At 40.4% G+C, this 20,241-nt stretch overlaps 1 protein-coding gene and 1 non-coding gene across 2 annotated transcripts in view; one reads left to right on the top strand and one right to left on the bottom strand.

The window, feature by feature from the left end:
* The window catches only part of Agps (alkylglycerone phosphate synthase), a 98,056-nt gene extending 77,857 nt beyond the window's left edge, over positions 1 to 20,199 (bottom strand). The window contains 3 exon segments of the mRNA NM_053350.2: positions 960 to 1,050; positions 2,168 to 2,257; positions 19,887 to 20,199. Of these exon segments, the coding sequence (NP_445802.2) occupies positions 960 to 1,050; positions 2,168 to 2,257; positions 19,887 to 20,182 (477 nt within the window). The 5' untranslated portion in view covers positions 20,183 to 20,199.
* Positions 8,751 to 8,825, top strand: Trnap-ggg5 (transfer RNA proline (anticodon GGG) 5). Its single transcript has one exon. It is a non-coding gene; the product is annotated as a tRNA-Pro (tRNA).
* Positions 20,200 to 20,241: the final 42 nt, after the last annotated feature.

Here is a 20,241-nt window from a genome sequence, read left to right as displayed (position 1 = left end):
GGTGCACAGAAACTCTTATTTTAAATAATAAAACTATTATTATTGGATAGTTTAAAAATGCATGCTTAATATACACTTAGCATTCGATTTCAGTTGGTATCTTAGAGCCTAACCTTCAACTGTAAAGTTGAACTACACAGTGTTACTCAACCTCCCTGAGTCTCAGCTTCTTCACATATTAATAAGAATAACAACCAAGTGTGTAGGGCTACTGTAAGAAAGCAGATGAGTTACACTAATTAAAAGCCCTTAACAGCATGTCAAACATATACAACTAAATATAAGGAAAATTAATACAGTATTTGGGGTAAAGAATCTCTAAGAAAATATAAACAAAAGTGATATTTCTATACTCTCTTAATCTCTTAAGGTACTATATTCATTCAGATAAATACTAATTTTACTCCAAAGAGCCAGGCTATTCTAAGAACCATGGGAACAGCAAATAAGAGTTAATGGAGATGAGGTGAGGATGAGGGATGGGAGGCTGTGGTCTTACCTTCGTAAATTTATCCTATAGTTTCCAAAAGGAAATAACCAAACAAATCCCAACAAATATTCTGCCTAGCATTTTAAATTATTAAAACAGCAAAGCAGTTACAACTGTTGCAAGCCATTATGTGGGCACTGGGAACTGAACCCAGGTTCTCTGTAAGAGTATTAAGAGCTCTTACTTGCTGAGCCATTTCCAGCTCCTAGAAACAATCGCAAGCTGAATATAGTGCATAATATCACGTAAGACAGTCCATAATTACGGGCTAGACTATCCAACTGGCTCTCCAGTTGGGATATTTCATGTATTGCAAAATAACAATAAAAAATGACAACATAAAGAAATGCTAAATATTTCACTGGCTTCACAAGATAATTATTCTGAACAAATGTAACAAATTATGACAATAACTAATTGCTTAGGCATAAAAAACACAACATATTATAGCTATTATTTATTTGCTTACTTTAGAGGTAGTTTTATGCTCCAGATTTACTCCAAGGGTGTTTTGGATCCAGTCTTTCAAAGTTGGTAAAGCCAAGCCACTAAGAGGGTACCTAAGGCACAAAGTAGATAAAGAATGCTAGAGAGAGGTATCTTTATCTGAAAGTGAAGCTCACGTCCTACGTGTAGGAACGATCAAGCATTCCTAAAGGCTTCAGCAGCTACACTGCCTGTGTACTAAACACTGTCATTCCAGAGTACCCAGACCCTGCTTCCATGTACACAAGCTTTGGAGAGAGGGAGACTGACTACCCCTAACGTGACTGTGCCAAGTACCCACCTTCCCCATGCCCAGAGCTTACACAATACACCTATTGTTCCTCTCCCTCATGTCTTTGGATCAGAATTCAACAATCTAAGAAATGAAGCCTTAAGGAACCCATGCTGGGTCTAGTAGCGGTAGTGTAATCTTCCAGTCTCTAAAACTAGCAGATAAGTTCTCTAATTCTATTACTACCTAAATCAGCGGTACTCAACCTATAGGTTGTGACCTGTTTGGGAGTTGAATGACCCTTTCCCATGGGCCACATATCTGATGTATATTATAACACTAGCAAAAGTACAGTTGTGAAGTATCAACAAAGACTATTTTATAGTTTGGAGGAACTGTATTAGAGGGTCGCAGCTTTAGGAAGGCTGAGAAGCCCTGCCCTAGAAAACAAGTCTCCAGCAGCACTATTGTGTCCTCTTTGCTCTTAATTAATCTCTAAGATAACCATAAAGGTGCTATGCTATCTTTCATTATAACCCAAATCTAAGTGTAAATTACAAGACTTATATAAAAGTCACTTCCATTAAATCAAAAGCAATGGAGGACCAGGGGTGACTCCTTGGATCCTGATTCAGAAAACTACCTATAGAGTCATTTGTAAAACAACAGGGGTGATGAGAATATTGACTAAATAATTAGATATTATAACAAACTTGTTACTTTGGAAGTGTGATAATATTATTAATGAGTGACTATAAAGGCTTAGTTTTAAAGATATAAAAGTATAGGTATTATGATGACATCAGAATTTAAAATATTATAGGATAAAAAGAAATTATAGCAAATGGTAACTTTTGCTTAGAGGAGGGGCAATCATATTATCATGCCCTTTCTATATTATGTTTAAAAATATAAGAAAAGGAAAAGAAGGAACAACATGAAGTTAAAAGCGAGATTACCTTTTCCCAGTCAGCTCAACCTGGCCCTTCTTATTCAGTAAGAACTTGGAATCATTATAGCCCCATCCATTCCATTTCATAAGTTCTTGCCTAATGAGGAAAAAAACACATGTATATATACACACATACACACGCTGTCCCGGTGCTAGTGGTGGCTCAGCAGTCGACAGTGTGATACTCATACAGAGGACTTGAGTTTGGCAATCAGGACCCACATGGCGTGACTCACAACTAACTAACTACCTGGAGAATCCAACGCCTCTGGATTCTATGTGCACAGCACACACCTATATACAATGCTCTCGGGCATGCTCATGTGCTCGCTCACTTGCTCTCTCCATCTTGTGTATAACTGATTAAATTTCATTTTATGAGTTTCTACATACTCATACAATCAGCAACTACCACCATTCCCATACTTAATACTAAGAAAATAGGTAAAATCACAAGACAAACACCAAGATCAATTCACTTATTACAGACTTTAGACGCTAACCTCATACTTGAGCCCTTTTTTCTTAGTATTCTTTCCAAAACATCTAAAAAAATTAACTTAATTAGCCTCACAATAGGTATTCATGTTACCAACATTGCTGGTGCAAAATAAAAGATACTACAAAAAATTTATCTTATTCCCTTGTTTCAGTCTTTTCATGTTCAGTTTGTCTCTTACAACTAGTATTCGCGCGCTCTCCTCTCTCTCTCTCCCTCTCTCTCTCTCTCTCTCTCACACACACACACACACACACACACACATGCTCCAAAAGTAATTTTTAACTCTTTTAAAAAAGACTTGCTAAACATTTCAAAACCAAACAATATATCATTGGTTTTAATTTTCGCAATCATTTAAAAGACCTTATGCCCATTACTAGCTGGAATAAAAATGGAACCATGAAAATGCCTAAGTGTTAGCAACTGTAAATGCAGTCACTGAGTGAGCTGTCATGCTTCACAGTGAGCTACAACCAACAAATGCAATGCACTCAGAAACGAGATGAGAGGCGTGGCCTTAGAAGAAGACTTTCATCTTAAGTACTGAGTAGGGACACAGCCCCGCATGCTCGAGTTCTGGGTGTGGTCCCTAACAGTACAAGTAAATAAGGGTAAGATGGATGCACTGGAGCAGGAAACGGACTTCTACATGTGCTAGGAAAACACAGGAATTCTTAATAGTTCTGCTATAATGAAATAGACCAACTATAAGGTAGTATGACAGGTAAGTGATGAAACATTCACAAAGAATCAACCTCTAAAAAAGCTTTTTTAAAAAGGTAGTTTGACTACTAGCAGACATGTAAATAAAACAGATTAAAATATAAGTGCTACATTTTAGGCCCTAAATCAAGTCTTAACAAGTTAGAAAGAAAAAAATGTATATCTTATTAGATAATAATGAGCAAGAAAAACTATAGACACTCCACGAACAAACGAAAATTGAGCAATGCACTCTTGTGTAACTGGAGAAATCAAGGAGGAAATTTAAAAATCCCCAGACTCAAATAAAAACAAAAACCAAACCCTACCAGAAACTCTAGGATAGAGCAAAGGCAGTTATGAGAAGGAAGCTTAGATGTCTCTACTAATATCTAAACCTCAGAGCGCACTCAGACTTAGTGAACTCAGAAAGGAAACAACAGACCAAGCCTGAAAGCGGTAGAGAGGAAATAATAAAGACCAGGGATGAAATTAATAAACAGAACTAAAGATAACTATGCCCCCAGGGACATGGTGTTATGAGACGGTAGAGTCCATAGTAGGCGTAGGAGGAGGTCTAGAGGCATGAGGGACGTGCCCTAAAGGGGACTGTGCATCCCTGGTCTCTTTCTCACAGCCCGGACACAGAATCATTAATTCGCTTTGCCAGTCACAGAAGGAAACCTCCAAACCATGAGCCAAGACAAACCTCTTAGCACCTGCCCCTGATTCTCCTCCTCTGTGAAAGGCTGCAAGTGCCTTGATGTGAATTACAGCTTCAACATTTGTAAAAGAGAGTAAAAGCTTCACGTTACAAAATCCAAATGCTAAAAAAGATCCTTAGAAAGTGTCCTGCCCCACATTTTCCGGATAAAGAAGTTTACCTAGAGAACATTCAATCCAGTCTCCTGACAGTATCTTAAACCTGCTAAACTATACCCCCAGGTAATCAAAGTAATTTTAAAAGCTGTCTTTGCAGCATGTTAATATTTTCTCAAAGGCATTATTCTAAAGTCCTACTGTGGTCATTCTGTGCTGGGCCTGATGGAAACATCTAAGAATCAAGGAGCAGCTGTGTCAGTCAATCTGGAGCCTGATGTCTTCCCCATTACAGTAAACTCTGCCGTTTGGAATAATAATCTCAAGGCACCAGGAAAACTGCAATAAAGAATAAAAAATCCTTAACTTTCCCAAACATTCCAATAAAAAGAAGTTGTTCACAACTAAACCAGAAGTAAATTAGTATCATGTCTCAGGCATTCAAATTCCTGAAGCTAACCATACCAAATTTGATGTTGTCAAACCTAAGACTCTTCCTACTGCCAAAAAGAAGGTTGCTTGATTTTACCCTATTAAAACTGTTTTTACAAACTTGCAGAACCAAGTGGTACAAATATGAAAAGAAAAAATTACTTGTTGCAGCAAAAGAAAATGGGTATTTACAGAATAGCATCGCATATACACAAGGTGGCAGTATTCTCCTAGGAGATGTATGGTTTGCAAACTCCGTTTTTTCCACCCCAGGCCTATTACTCAGTCACTAGTTGAAATACTGTATTTAGATTTAGTATTGCTACTACTAATCCATAAGAAGTTCTTTTATTTAGTCTTAAATGAGATCTCGATTTTGAGTCTGCCCCTGGAGAGAAATCATCAGATCCCCACTCCTCTTCAATAATAAGTCACAAGATTCTGGGTTTAGTGCACGGCTTGTACCATTACTTTTTCTAAGCATGGTATTCAAAATGAGGAAAAGGAAAAAGTTATCTCACCTACTTTTACTCTGGGGTAACAACTTTTTTAAACATCAATTAGCTAATAACTTTTAAATCTTTTCTGATAAAATTCTAATAAAAGATGTCTTACTTCTTTCTCAACTCAGAACTGTGAGCTATCTGCTACAGTCTGAAATGAGAAAAATAGCTTTGGGAAAAGTAAAAAGAGAAATGCCACTAAAGCCTCAGCGCTGGCGGAGCTAACCAACCTCAGTGACGGCCACTTCCAATACAGTCAATCCCACATGGACACAATGAGCGGAAACCCACCCTCCTCAAGATTTTCTAGTTCAGATCTTTATAAAGACAGATCTACTCTGTGACTGACTCAGTCAAGACTAGTACAACCAAAGAGACTGTGTGATATAAGAGGTGATGAGAAAGACAGCAACACATACACACGCCTTGAAAAAAATACAGTATAAGAAGTTCCCATAGACCAAGAGATGGTGACAAATGCCTGTAATGTCAATAGTCAGGAAGGTCAGACAGGATCAGAGCTTAGTCTAAGGTCAGCCAGGGATGGGGGGGAAGGGAAAATGAGGGAAATCCTACAAATGAAGTTTTATTTCCACCAACTTCTTTATTAAAAAGAAAAATGAAGTGGAATTCTCACTAGAAATGTAAAGATTAAAAGGGGGAAAAGGTATAATACTTTTATTCTATTTAACTTAAAATGTAGGTCTTTTGAAATAAATTTAAAGTCATCTTCATACTAGACTGCCAACCCTACAAAATTATTCTTAAAAACTCAGTAAGAAGGCTTTCGAAAATGTTCACAATGTACACTGCCTGAATCTGACAGTGAAACAATAGGGAGTTAATATAAAAAGCTTGGCACCATATACAACAGTTTGAGTTATTTTAGAGAAAACCTTAACAATAATCTATATATGCTTGGTTGTGAGATGTGACATCTGACTTATAAAATAAAATGACCATTATTAGGTTTTGATTAGTATCTGAATCATGTATTATTTCCTGTTGTCTGATATAAAACTCACCACCCTACCTTTATCAGATTATACTTTTATTTCCCATACAGAGAAGGAACAGCATCAAGCACTAGTTGTGCTTTCTGTGCACGACTGTGCCATCTCTGAATATTCCTGAGAGAACCTCCACTTGCAAAACCTGAAGTCTAATTCATCACAGAACTAGAACTGTGGAAAGCGTCCATCCAGTCAATGAGCTGGGAGCACAGTGCAGGACAGAGCAGACAAATCCACTGGGTCCCAATTTGGTGGGGATAAATATGCTATATGATCTAAATGATTAATTCCAGGACTCCGCCAAGATCAGGGTTCTAGAATAGTTCAACAAGATAGCACTCTTGCCACCTATCCAAAATGCCTCATGACAAGCCTTGCACACTACCATGTCATGCTTTAGTGCATGCCAATTTCCGTGGATGCCCCTAGTTGTGTTTCAGTGCTGGCTGCCAAATTTAGTCCTCTGATGCAGTAAGCTGTTAGTTTGCTATTTGTTGCCAGTCTATACAAACTTAAATATGGGATTTAATAATAAAGAGAATTGTTACCAAAAACATGGAGGTGTACTGGAGAGATGGCTCAGCAATTAAGAGCACTAGTTATTCATCCAGAGGGCCCGGATTAATTCCCAGTACTCAAATAAAGGTTCACACCATTGGTAAGTCCAGTTCCAGGGATTCAATGCCCTTCTCCAGTCTCCACAGACATTGCATGCATATGGTGTACAGCCATACATATAGGCCAAACACCCAGTTACATAAAATAAAAATATTTTTAAGGTTTTTAAAAGGAAGAAAAAAACAAGTGCCACTACTAAGCAACTCTGCAGAAAACTCTGTGATGCCAGTTATGAATCCAGCAGTAATTCCTGGGTAAGTGCTAGAGACAAATCCATAAGGAAATATGTCTGTTACATTTCCTTCACTAAGAATGGAGAGAACGTGGAAACACATTCTGTGAGATATTACACAATGATCAGAATCACTGAAATATGCTGGCACTAGATTTTTAAGACAATGGTGACTGTTTTTTCTTTCCTCTATGCAGAATCTAAATGAAATGAAAGAAAACTATGTGGCAAGAAGAAAGGAGAGCACTGGAGGGTAGGAGGTATATAAAAGTAATGTACAATGATGTATGTATGAAAATGTTATGATGAAACCCATTATTTTATATGCTAACTAAAAAAAATTTAAAACAAGGAAAATGAATGAGAAAAAATTTAGAAATACAGTGTTGAATACAAAGAAAAGAAGGAATAAGACCCAGAGTGTAACAGCACTTAAGAGAGGAAAATTAATTAACTGTGCATTTTATAGAACATATATACATATCTGCCTCTCTATGGGCACCCATGGAGGTTAATGTTTCCTTTTTTTACCTAAAATATTAACACCCAGCAGCAGTCCCTTCTACTTCGTAGCAGTTAGTTAAGATTGTTATCTTTGCTTCCAGTAACTAAGGTGGGGGAAAATTAGCCTCACAAAGTTTGGAACAGGGACTTAGGAGATGGCTCAGTGTATTAGGCACTTGTGTAGTTATTAGCCTCTTGTGAAGGCAAGAGGATCTGAATTCAATTTTCCAGCATCTACATAAAAGCCAGGCATGGTAGTATGCCTGTAAGCCAGCATAGAGGGGTAGAAATAAGGGATTAGGAGACCCTGTCTCAAAGCCATAAAGTAGACAGCAATAAAGAAAGACACCCAATATCTTCTGCAAACTGAGAGAGAGACAGAGAGAGAGAGAGAGAGAGAGAGAGAGAGACAGAGAGAGAGAGAGACAGAGAGAGAGAGACAGAGAGAGAGAGACAGAGAGAGAGAGACAGAGAGAGACAGAGATGGATTCAATCATATCAGCAGTATAAACATTACTCACTTTAATTGCACAGCTCTGGCTGCCACCCTAAACCTAACCTATGACTAGAATATCTAGCAGTGGGTGCTCAGAATCCACATTTTGAGCAAGCACTATTAGGATATTCCAACAAGGCCATCCACACATAGTAAGCACTACCTTAAGGTGTCAGCAGAAGTCAAGAATAGAAGAATCATCTACTGAACAAGGACCACAATACTTAAGGTCAGTGCTATAAAATCAAGTTGTTCTCACCAACCTTCTCCAAGCCCACAGATTAGCACTGAAAGAAAGAAAACAAAAGCCCACTGCACTCAGCAGAGGTGGGCTCAGAGAGTTCAGCAATGAATGGGACAAGAGGTCAGAGTGGAAAGGGAAAGGGTGACAGGGAGTGGAGATGTGCATCCCAGCATGGAGGCTCACAGATCTCTGCCCGGCTTTTTAAGAAAAGGGAATGAGAGCTATCCAAAGGAATTTTTACCTAAATCTTAGTAAATGTTACCTATTATACAACCTCCTAGTTTTATGCATGTTAGGCTTACAAGCACAAAAATTTTAAATTACTTTATCAATGAACTTGGCTCTAATGCAAGAATATTTACCCAAAGTCCAATATGTGTGGTAACCATTTCACACAGTGCAACAATGAGCCATGACTCCTCAGAGACACCAAGGATTTCTAATAATAGCAGATAGTGTCACTGCTAAGTGTGAGTCCCATGATCCTGACAACAGTGTACAGTGTGATGTAGAAGATCTGCCATGATTGGGGATTTAGCTCAGTGGTAGAGCGCTTGCCTGGGAAGCACAAGGCCCTGGGTTTGATCCCCAGCTCCGAAAAAAAAGAACCAAGAAAAAAAAAAAAAAAAAAGATCTGCCATGTCCACTCTTCCGTACTTCCCAATCTCCCTGGAGCAGAGGTGGCATCTGCCGGTGGTTTGATAACCACTGCCACTTGAATAGCTCTCTGCTTTCTAGTCCAGCACTGGGTTTTTACGCTTTCTATCGGGTTCATTCAATACTTCCATGGCGTAAAGCTACGGTTTATAATCAAGATCTATGTCCTTCTTACATTAGTTCTGCAGTACAGCTGTCTTTACACCTATTTAATATGTGTGGTATGGCGGGTGAGGTTCAGGAATTTTCAGTAACTTGTCCTTGGTCATTCAAACAGTACCTGATACACTAGGATATAGATGTGTCTAACTTGCAGCCCTGGCCCTCAAGTTCCCAGGACTATGAAAAAGCACCAACATAAAATGGTAAACTCAACTTAAACATCGTGAGTTCTTTTGTAGTGACTCCACAGCATGACTCTCAAACGTAAACTTGCTAAGTATGGCAATCATATGGCAAACTAAGAAGGCTGGTCATCTGGTTCTAGCAAACTTAACTACAGCCACAATGAGTACCAAGTAGTCCAAGGCAGCAGGTAAACAGTCCTCTAGCAGAGGGTAGGTTGCTTCATGATGGTGGCATGTAAACTTCCAATTCCCTGGAGAGGATAGAGACTGAATAGCCAAGCAGAGGTAGAAAGCACGAGATGTTTTGCAGCTACACGACTGAAGCAGAAAGTCACGCAGGCAAGCTACAGGCAGCAGCAGAAAGCAAGCGGCACCAACGGAAAGCAGCACAGGGTAAGACAGTATCTTCTATGTCATGTTGCCACCCAAAGTACAACTCATTTTGTTTTAAAACTGCACATGCTTGCCTCCACAGGCACCCTGAACATGGTACAGATATGCATGCAAAGTAAAACACCAATACATATAAAATAACAGTAACAACGACGACTTTAAAGAACTGTTTACTCTCCAGCTATTCCCTAACAGCTATTCCCTGACACAAAAATGTTATCGAACTCCTGGGACGTCATGCCCTTTTATGTCTGCTTATCTTTGTACCTCTCCATGCCCCTTCTCTGAAATGCCATTCTGCCCCCAAAGAACTACTAGTCAAGGGAGCCGGTCCAAACGCCTCTTTTGAAATGCTTCTCCTATCTTCCCTCTGTACACAGTAATTGTAAGTTATCACATCCTCTATATCGTATTTGTCTAGCATGCTCTGCCAGATTCCCAATCACTTGTGCAGTGACAGAAGTTAAGACAGCACCAGCAAGCAGTACTCAACTTCCCTGAGCAAAGACTGGTCTCATAATGGAAATCATTTCAAAGAGATTTTTAAAAAGGGGAAAGAAAAGAAAACCCAGCTACACAAAGACCACTGACAAGACCCCAACATTAAAAAAATCAAAATTTTATCTGAGTTAGTGTCAGGAAAGATAAGCATCTTTTAAGTCTCCACTAAAGAAATGTCCCTGATCTTTCAGAGCAAATAAGGGATGGGGATGAAGCTCAATGCTGTTAAAGAGACAAGTTGGGTTTGAGCATCTAGATAATGAAGCGTATGAAGAAAAACAATGGAGTTCTGGGAATAACTGAACACAGCACATGGGTGTAGATTTGAAGAACCAGAAAAGCGTTCATTTACTTAAATTAGCCAATAGTTATCAATTTTAAAATGAGTCTTTGAAGAGATAGCACCTTAAAAGTTCCAACAAGATTAGTGAAAGCTACTACAGTTCAAGTAGATGAGGCTGAAATAGATGTAAAAAAATGAACTAAGAACTGGGGGTATGGTTCATGATGTAGCAGTTGTCTAACATGCACAAGGGCCTGGCTTAAATTCCCTGTACACACACACACACACACACACACACACACACACACACACACACACAACACACACACACACACACACACACACACACAAAATAATAAAAACCAATAATAAATTCATCTTTTCCACTTTCATCTAACTCAAATTAATGCTTAAAACCAATCATCCTAATCAATACATGTACCAAAACACTAGATTTCCTTTTATTAAGAAACCAATTATATGAAATCTTTAGTAGTCCTAGCAAAGTAGGTGGTATTTTAATAGCTCTGAAGCTGGATTCTAGCAGAGTTCAAGCCCTTTAGAAGAAATGTAGATTCCAACCAGGTAAGCTGAGCAGGTACTGTAAAGTCTGTGAATTGGGTAATTTTTACTGCTTTACTCCAGGTTTCAGAACATAAGTACTGCCTACTTAATGGTATGCAGTTTTTAACTGAATAATTATAAAAAGAGCAGAGACTTACAGTGAGGTGATTGGCAAGAACAGGACTGGTATTCTGATGAAAACCCCTGGTAAGTACCTTCAAGCATGCTACAAGAACAAAATATCACACGTACTCACAGAGCAGTTTGTTCAGTGAATGACACAATGGTATCTACAGCTTCAAATCACAGCTAGAAAGCAGAACACTCATCAGTAGTAACGGAGTTGCTGAAAACCTAAGTTTTCTTTAATAAGAAAGCACAATCAACTGCTAAAAATTCAACATTAACTGTAAAAATGCTTGAGAATCAAAGGCAGATGCTGAGTCTTAATTTAAGAAAACAATACAGGGTTGGGGATTTAGCTCAGTGGTAGAGCGCTTGCCCCAGCTCCAAAAAAAAAAGAAAGAAAGAAAAAAAAGAAAGAAAGAAAAAAAAAAGAAAACAATACAAAACCTGATCCTTTATATGCTCATGAAACATAAGACTATGGCCAATAATGACTTGCTTGTAACTCAAAATTAAATGTATAATTGGGAAACAGATTTAGAATTATGCTTTTAGCCAAAATCTTGTAAGTTCACAAATACTTAAACACTGAAAGCATTCCTGTCTCAGAGGATGATGCTACTTGTCATGCAAACCTGGCACCCAAGTTCAATCCTTAAAGCCATTTAAATTCAGAAGAGGATCAACTCCACAAAGTTGTCCTCTGACTTCACATGTGCACTCGGGCAGGTGCATGTGCATGCACGCACATCTGTAGTGCACATACATGCACATACACACAATGCATCCTTCTTAAATTCCTACTTAGTTTACAAGAATGACTTAGTACCTGGTTATCTCAAATAACTGGCATGGTTAAGGAGACTACACCACTGAAAACCAAACTCACTAAATATGAAACTAATCAGTTTAGCCTCTTCTTTCCAGTAATATATACAGAACATTCACTGCTACAAACTTCGTATTAAAACAACTAAAATGAAAGGTATAAATTATTCAAATGCCCATTAATAACAAAGTGGACCAACTATAGTAATAGACATACAATGTGTGGTGGTTTGCATGTGCTTGGCCTAGGGAGTGACACTATTAGAAGATGTGGCCTTGTTGGAGTAGGTGTGGCCTTGGAGGAAGTGTGTCACCGTGGGAGTGGCCAATGAGACCCTCCTCCTCCATGTGAGAGCCAGTTTTCTAGCAGGCTTCAGCTGAAGATGCAGAACTTTTGGCTCTTCCTGCATCATGCCTGCCTAGACATGGCCATGTCCCTGCCTTGATGATAATGGACCTCTTACCCTGTAAGCCAGCCCCAATTAAATGTTGTCCTTCGTCATGGTATCTATTCACAGCAATAAAGCCCTAACTAACACACTGGAATACTTTTCAACAGTCAAAGTGAACGAAATGAACAATTACAGCTTCCATCAATAAAAAATTTGTTATGCAAGTGTGAGGACCTGAGCTTGGATCCTCTGAATTCACATGAAAAAAAAAAAAAAAGGGTTGAGGATTTAGCTCAGCAGTAGAGCGCTTGCCTAGCAAGCGCAAGGCCCTGGGTTCAGTCCCCAGCTCCAAAAAAAAAAAAAAAAAATAAACCTAGACACAGCACTAGAAGGAAGAGGCAGAAGAACCCTGGGGCTCGCTGCCCTGCCTTACTGGTTCTTACTGGTTGTATGTGAATAGTAAGCTTCCACAAAAAAACACTGAAAAAAATAAGGTAGGCAAAAGAATGACTGAAGAAGATACTTGACACTGACTGCTGGCCTCCACATGTTTGAGCACACACACACACACACACACACACACACACACACACGAACTCAAAGTAGACATCAGGTTGGGAAGATAGTTCAGTGGATAAAAGTGTTTGCTATACAAGAGTAGATTGGAGTTTGGATGCCCAGAACACACATAAAAAGTTAGGAAAGCAACTCTTTTATGTGCAATCACATAAAACTCTTTTATATGTAATCACAGAGCTTAGGGCACAAAATCAGAGGACTCCAAAACCAAGTTAGGTAGTTAAAATACAGGAATTGGCAAGGTCCAAGTTCAGTGAGAGGCCCCATCTCAATAAATAAAATAGGGACTGGAATATGACTCAGCAGCTAAAAGTACCTGATGCTCTTGCAAAGGACCTAGGTTCAGTTCCCAGAACCCACACTCCAATGTGCTCTTCTGGCCATTTTAAAAAGGAGGTATGGAGCTGGAGACCTACACATGTAATTAAAAAAAAAAATCAATTCACCTTTTTAAAAAGGAAATGAAGGGCTAGAGAAACGGCTCAGCGGTTAACTCTGTACTTCACTTGTGGATCACCCAAGTTCAATTCCAAGCATCTATAACAGACAGCTCACAAATGCTGGTAACAACAGTCCCAGGGAATCAGACACCCTCTTCTGGCCTCCCCAGACACTGTACTCATGTGCACAAACCCCTACTCAGACACACTCATGTACAAATTATTAAAATTTTTAAATAAAGTAGGGAACAATCAAGAAAGATACCATTATCATCGTCAGGCCTCCTATGTATGTGCACATACAGGCATGCACAGACATAAACATGAACACACATATACATGTATATATTTAGAACACTTCAAATAAGGTTTTGATCCATGTAATATTCCCGCATTATCTATGCAACACCAAAGAATATGCTTTGTATCTGGAGGAAAACAAACGTCGAAGAAGAAGAAAAAAGGATGATCCAGTTACGGAATGTATGGTATGTAACTACAGGACATTGTGCTGTCAGAGAACGAGAAATGGGCCTAAAAGGACTGGCTGAGACAGATTCTCCATAGTCCTAAGCTACCCTGTTAAAGCTTCTGTGTGACATTCTGCAGGAGCAATGGTGACAGCAGCACACAGCAACAAAAAATGAAGGATATTGTGCTTCTTTAGCCTGTTTCTCTGATTTCTTCAGAAACATTCCACAACTCCTGTTTCTAACCCTAGAAGACTTCAACACAAGTATGGAAGTCTGTCCCCAAGTCTCATGCTCATTCTTTTCTCAGGACAGAGGTGATCAGAAAACTCAATGAATTCTTTGAGAAAGCAAGTACCTGTGTTAATCTTTTCTCTCTTTAAAATACTCTCATGCTAGCCCCCAGAGCTATCTCCCTACAGAGGAAGTCTAGCACTGCCTAGTACATAATCCATCTAATTCAGAGTAAACATTAGCATGTTCTGTCAATAAGAGATGACATTTCGCTTCCTTTTTTAAATTATTTTTTAATGTGTATAAGTGTTAGCCTGTGTTTATTACGTACAGCAGGCCTGCCTGGTGCTCTCAGAAGACAGAAGAGGGTGTAAAATCCCCTTAAACTTGAGTTGTAAAAGATAGTTGTGAACCACCATGAGGGTGGTGGGGACCAGACTCAGACCCTCAGCAAGAACAGTAATGTCCTAACTGCTGAACAACTTCTCCAACCAACATTTCTATTTCCGGTGTGTCTTGTTGTACTCAGCTGCTTCTGGACTCAGACACTGGAAAAGACTTTATCCTGAAAAATCCAACAAACAAAGAGAAGACAGCCATTACTATGCTGCTCAAAGGTGGACTCAAGATCCTCTGATTTAATTTAGGGTTGAAATTAACATACTAACCATACAACTAGCAGAAATCTTTTCAATTATAAGAAAAGGATTAATATCTGCTTTTAAAGTTCTACAAAGTATCTCATGGGACTACAACAGCATTGGATTTCTCTGTAGCCTAAAAGCAGATCACTGAATTTCCTCCCAGATATTCTAAGTGAACTTGGGGAGACAGCTCCACTGTAATCTCTGGATATGAGGAACATTTGTAAAGGTCTGGTTTATGTCAATGTGTACACTGAAGATTAATACATCAATTTCTTACTCCAAACAGTCTAAACCAAGCAGAAAGCCTCTAAGACCCCTCCTATTCTCGTCTAATCTTGGTTCTCCTGCATTCTCCCTGTTCTCTTTTATTACCAACAGTCTTCTCCCACAAGGGAGCAACAAAACTTACTCATTGACTTATAAGCAGCTAGCCTACCTTTTTATAGTTTCCTAAATGTTGAATTTCACATTGATGGGATATTTCTAATTTATCAATAATACAACATCACTAACACATTAAATACAAGACACAGTATTCAACTATTATTATCAGAAATGGTTTTAAGCTTAGCACACAAGGGAAAGCAACCCGACAACTTTACCCCAGGAGTAAATACCACGGTGTAACAACAGGGAAACAGCACAGGAAATGAGGTGGGGTAGAAATGAGGCCAGAGTTGAAATACCATCTCATTCATTTCACAACTGCCTATCACTAGACCGACAAAATTAGCTGAGTTCCTACTTCCTTATCTGTAAGTGACATATTACTACCACCTTTTTTCCAAGCCTGTAAATGAGGTAATAAAACATAATGTGCACATGCTTTATTTACAATGGTGCCTTGGACATCAAAGTACTCAAAACTCCTACTAGCACCATCACTAGAATTCCCAGCTAAGAACTCATACCATACTATTCCATTTGGTATAGCTACCAAAATAAGCTTTAATTTGTCTAAAACATGTTGTCAGGGGCTGGGGATTTAGCTCAGTGGTAGAGCGCTTGCCTAGGAAGCGCAAGGCCCTGGGTTCGGTCCCCAGCTCCGAAAAAAAAGAACCAAAAAAAAAAAAAAAAAAAAAAAAACATGTTGTCATAAGTCGCTGGTACAAATAACCTTTGCTACAGCAATGAAGACAGCGGGCTGCCTTCCTAAAAAGCATTTGCAAGAAGTAAACATAGCTTTCTCTCTTCTGGAGGACATTTACCAAAGTTGTGACATATGCTAAATAATACCTCCAAGGTTGGCCTTCGAGAACTGTTCACCTTCCCCACTCCCCACTCCCAACCCCTGGCAGGATCTCTCTCTGGCCTGGAACTCAAATAGATTAGGCTTTCTGGCCAGAGAGCTACTGGGAGCCACCTGTCTCCACCTCCCTGGCAATGGACATATGACTTTTACATGGATGCAGTGACTCAAATGCATGTCTTCATGCTTATGGACATACCTTTTACCAACTGGGCTGTCTCCCATACCCTTAAATAATACGTTTTTAAAGAATGGCATATGTAGGCTGGGTCTATAACTCAGGAATGCCCTTGCCTTGCTTGCATGGTGCTCCTCAGTCTTAGTGCCAGCAGTTACTGTCCAACCCAGGTCCAAGCAGACCCTGTCCAGCTTGTGGTGCAGGCTCCTCCACTCCCCAGCCTCTCAGCTGTTTCCTTTTATGTCTTTCTTTTTTTTTTTTTCTTTTTTCTTTTTTTTTTTTTTCTTTTTTCTTTTTTTTTTCCGGAGCTGGGGACCAAACCCAGGGCCTTAGCAAGCGCTCTACCACTGAGCTAAATCCCCAACCCCTTTTTATGTCTTTCACCATCTCACGTGCTATCATTGTCTGTCCACTGTCTCTCCTCCAACTAGAATCCAAGTTCCACAAGGGCACAGCTTTGTGCACTGCTGTACACTACTTCCATGAATGGAAGGACTGATTGTCTGTAAGCCAAAGCGCTCAAGGCCTACCATCACCTTCCTCTTCTCATCTACTCCCAACTACTCTACCAACTTTTCATCTATACTACCAACACTCAACTGTTGCCTAAATGCAACCTGTACTTCCATGGCTCCTTGCTGTGGCACAACACACTTTCCTCGTTATTCAATCTGTCCATCAAAGTATCAACAATGTTTTTCAAACCTTCCTCAGGAAGCATCTAACCCCAGAGAGTGTGCTACTCTTTCTTTCCTTTGTGTTGCATCCACACATTCATCTACACTGTCACTAATTAAATCACTGGAACTTGTACTGTAGCCTCCCTTCCTAGAATGTGAGTTCCTAAAGGGCTTTTTCATCACCCTAGTACAGTCCTTGTCATAAAGCAATTTATCTGCAAATATTCACTAAACAAACATATGCCTAACTATTCTGTTAGAGGACTGAAAGCATGAAGTGTTAAGAAGTCACTACTCCAAGCTCGTGATAAATATAAGTATATGCAGTCATAAACAACAATAAGCAATACCCCACCCCATCCCCACCCCCGAGTAATGAAGAGGGGTAACCCACAAATCACCAAAAGATCCCCAAATCACCTAGCACAGCTGTAGTCAACCTTGCTGGAGATGAACCTCAGCTCCCCCTTGCTCCAAAATGTGCCTTCCCTTTAGTCTTGGTTCATGCTGCGGTAGACGCTGAGACCCAGCTAAGTAGCAGGAATTGGAAGACTTGGATTTCCCAAGGAACAATAACCAAGTAGAATGAGCACACCCTGAGAAAGCGTTTGATGCATCATCTAACACATGGTTTTATGTCTTACTTAATGCATGGTAGAGTGCACTTTGCACTGAATCAAATACAAGCATTTTGATTAAACTTCTGAGTAGTTCTACAGTGTGAATGTTATCACTACCCAGCTAACCCTGAGCTTCCTCCCACCTCCACCCTATGCCATAAGTGGGCGGCTGCAGTTGTCCCTAGGCTACTGACAATTTCAGTCTTTGACAGCTATGCAAGGACCACTCCTACTTAGAGCAGTTACCCTCAGTCTTAAGAAGTCTTGCCCAGTCTGGCTGAGGTGGCACAAGACTTTAATCCCAGCACTCGGGAGACAGATACAGGTGGATCTCTGAGTTCAAAGTGAACCTGGTCTACAAAGCTAGTTACAGGGCAGCCAGGGCCACATAAACAAAAAACAACTATTTCATCTCCAAATGTTGAAGGCAAAGGTCACTAAATCCAGTCTTAAGGAAATCTGCCCTGCCTACTGAATTTAATAATGTTAAGTGCACATATAAATGTTTAATCACACAGATACATGCAAATGAGAAAATAGCCATGTATATAAAGCCATTGGAAAAAATGAAAAATCTTAAACCCCATAACAGCTAATAAAACTTCAGTGAAACCAGAGAATATAAGTGTCTATCAATTTTACCCTCTCCTATCACCAAGTAACCAAATTCTGGAAACCGTGCACCTCCTCATATTCTTAAACTGGTACGCCTTAGTTCAGAGTCCCGGCATTATGCATTAAGAGTTGAGATTCATAACCACTGTCTGTCTTTGGACATAAGCAACCACAGCTATCTGTTGAGAGCTTGTGTAACAGACAGTACAGTGAACATCTTTCAGCTGCATTTTTCTGTTGCCAAAGCAAAAATGCAAAGCAGGAATTAGCGCTTTTGTTTTTTGTTTTTGTTTGGTTTGGTTTCCATTTTCTAAAACAGGGTCTCCAGCCTCTACCTCCCAAATGCTGGGATTAAAGGTGTATATCACCACATCCAGTTCTATATCTTTCTTAAAATGAGGGGACAGAGCTCTGAGAGAGACAGAAAGTTTAGAGGGTAAAAAAAAAAGACCTAATGGAATTCAAACCTAGATCTGTTTCCAGCCATCACAGTGCCAACCAAGTCTTCCTTTCCATTCCAGTGTGTCCTTTCTGAAAAGTCAGTCTGACGTCGTTTCCCCTCTAGAGCCCTCATCCCATGTCATTCTCACAGTTTCTGGTACACTTGAGTCAGGCAGTTTCTACTCCTGCACTTTCTATACCTGTCACCATTCTGCTTGTCTACCATGAACATTCTCCCCCTCTGGTAGGCTGTTTTCATTACAAATGTCAAGATTTACACAGAAAACTGTGGCTTATTAAAGCCTTTATTCTAACAAATACATATACTCAAAAACCATGAGTTTCAATCATCAGCTAAATTTCTTATACTGTATTACTTTAGTGCCCTACAGTGAATAGCACATTTCAGAATCCCTGCATTTCTGGTACAGTGTGTATGCAGTAAGAACTTACATGGGTTGAATTAATAAACGTCCATGTGATTTGCTTTTGATGTGTAAACTGTAACACTGGTATCTGCTACATGCAGCACACGTCTTAAAGTTTTCTAATTTCTTCATCTGTAAAAGGGAAGATTCTGCACCTACCTAATAGCTTAGAATCTTAAAAATAATGGATTTAGCCCCATCTCCAGCACTTTGAAAGTACACATTCAAGTAAGCAAAATCTTTTTTTTTCATTCTCCAAGTTTTTCCAAACTGATAATCTCAGAAAACACCATTTCTCCACAGCTTCCATCAGACATAAGAGATTCTCCTCCAATGGTCTTAAGATTTTACAAACATTCTTCGTTCAGACTCCTGTCTTTTAGCTTCTTACGGGATCAGTAGCTGGAATACCAAAGTCTTAAGTCACTAATGCTTGCAGTCTACTTACTGCATCTCACTCACTCACTGGTTTCCTCCCTTAAAGTTAGAACCCACGACCATAAGGAAGTGGTAACCTACCCTACAGAAACCACTCAACACCTTTCTCCAGAGTGCCAATGATCCCCACCCCAGCCTGCCCGCACCCAGGCTTTATAGAATTTCCAGAAATCTGATTATCTAGTGCAAATTTACACCTCTTCCTCGTAGATTAAGAACCCTCCTGCTACCCGTTCCAAAATAGAGAATGAGTTTCTATCATCAAAAAACGAGAGAGGAGATCCACTTAAACCTTCTCCCCATGAGGTCATGAAATGTGTTTCCTTCAAAAAGAGACCAAAATCCGGCCAAGCCATCCCGCCCCTTCCTGACAGAGTCCTGTGTGTCAGGTCCACTCCCAGGCTGGTCACTTGCAAGCTGATGTACTCGCAGGGACCGGAATGCCTTCCGCCCACCGTGGCAACTCCCTGCCCACTCCCGTGCTCTCCTCTCCCTCAGCCCAGGCCGCACGTGGCCTCCCACCGCCAGCTGCTTCCCGGGCCGCTACTCACCGCTTCTTGGGGATGGTGCCCGACTCCGGCGCGGCGGGAGAAGCAGCGGGCGACGCCCCGGCCGCCGACGCGGCTCTCCGCGCTTTGCACTCATTGGTACTCGGAGCCTCCTGGGGCCGGCCCAGCAGATGGCCCGACAGAACCCGCAGCCGCCGACGCGCGCGGACCGCGTCTGGGTCCCGCTCGCTCGCGCCCGCCTCTCCCGCCGCCTCCGCCATGGCTTCCGCCTTGTGCTGCCGCCCGAGGCCGCTGGGCACGGGTGAAAGGTCACTCAGAGCGGCGCCCCGCGCGACCATTCGCTGCAGCGCATCCCGGCAGTCACCGCGGCGACTGGCGGCAGGGGCCTTGCGCCTGG

Source organism: Rattus norvegicus, chromosome 3 (assembly GCF_021556685.1).
Source record: "Rattus norvegicus strain SHRSP/BbbUtx chromosome 3, alternate assembly SHRSP_T2T, whole genome shotgun sequence".
Taxonomy (NCBI): domain Eukaryota; kingdom Metazoa; phylum Chordata; class Mammalia; order Rodentia; family Muridae; genus Rattus; species Rattus norvegicus.
The sequence above is the reverse complement of the archived record's forward strand: the minus strand, read 5'-3'. Positions and strand labels throughout refer to the sequence as shown.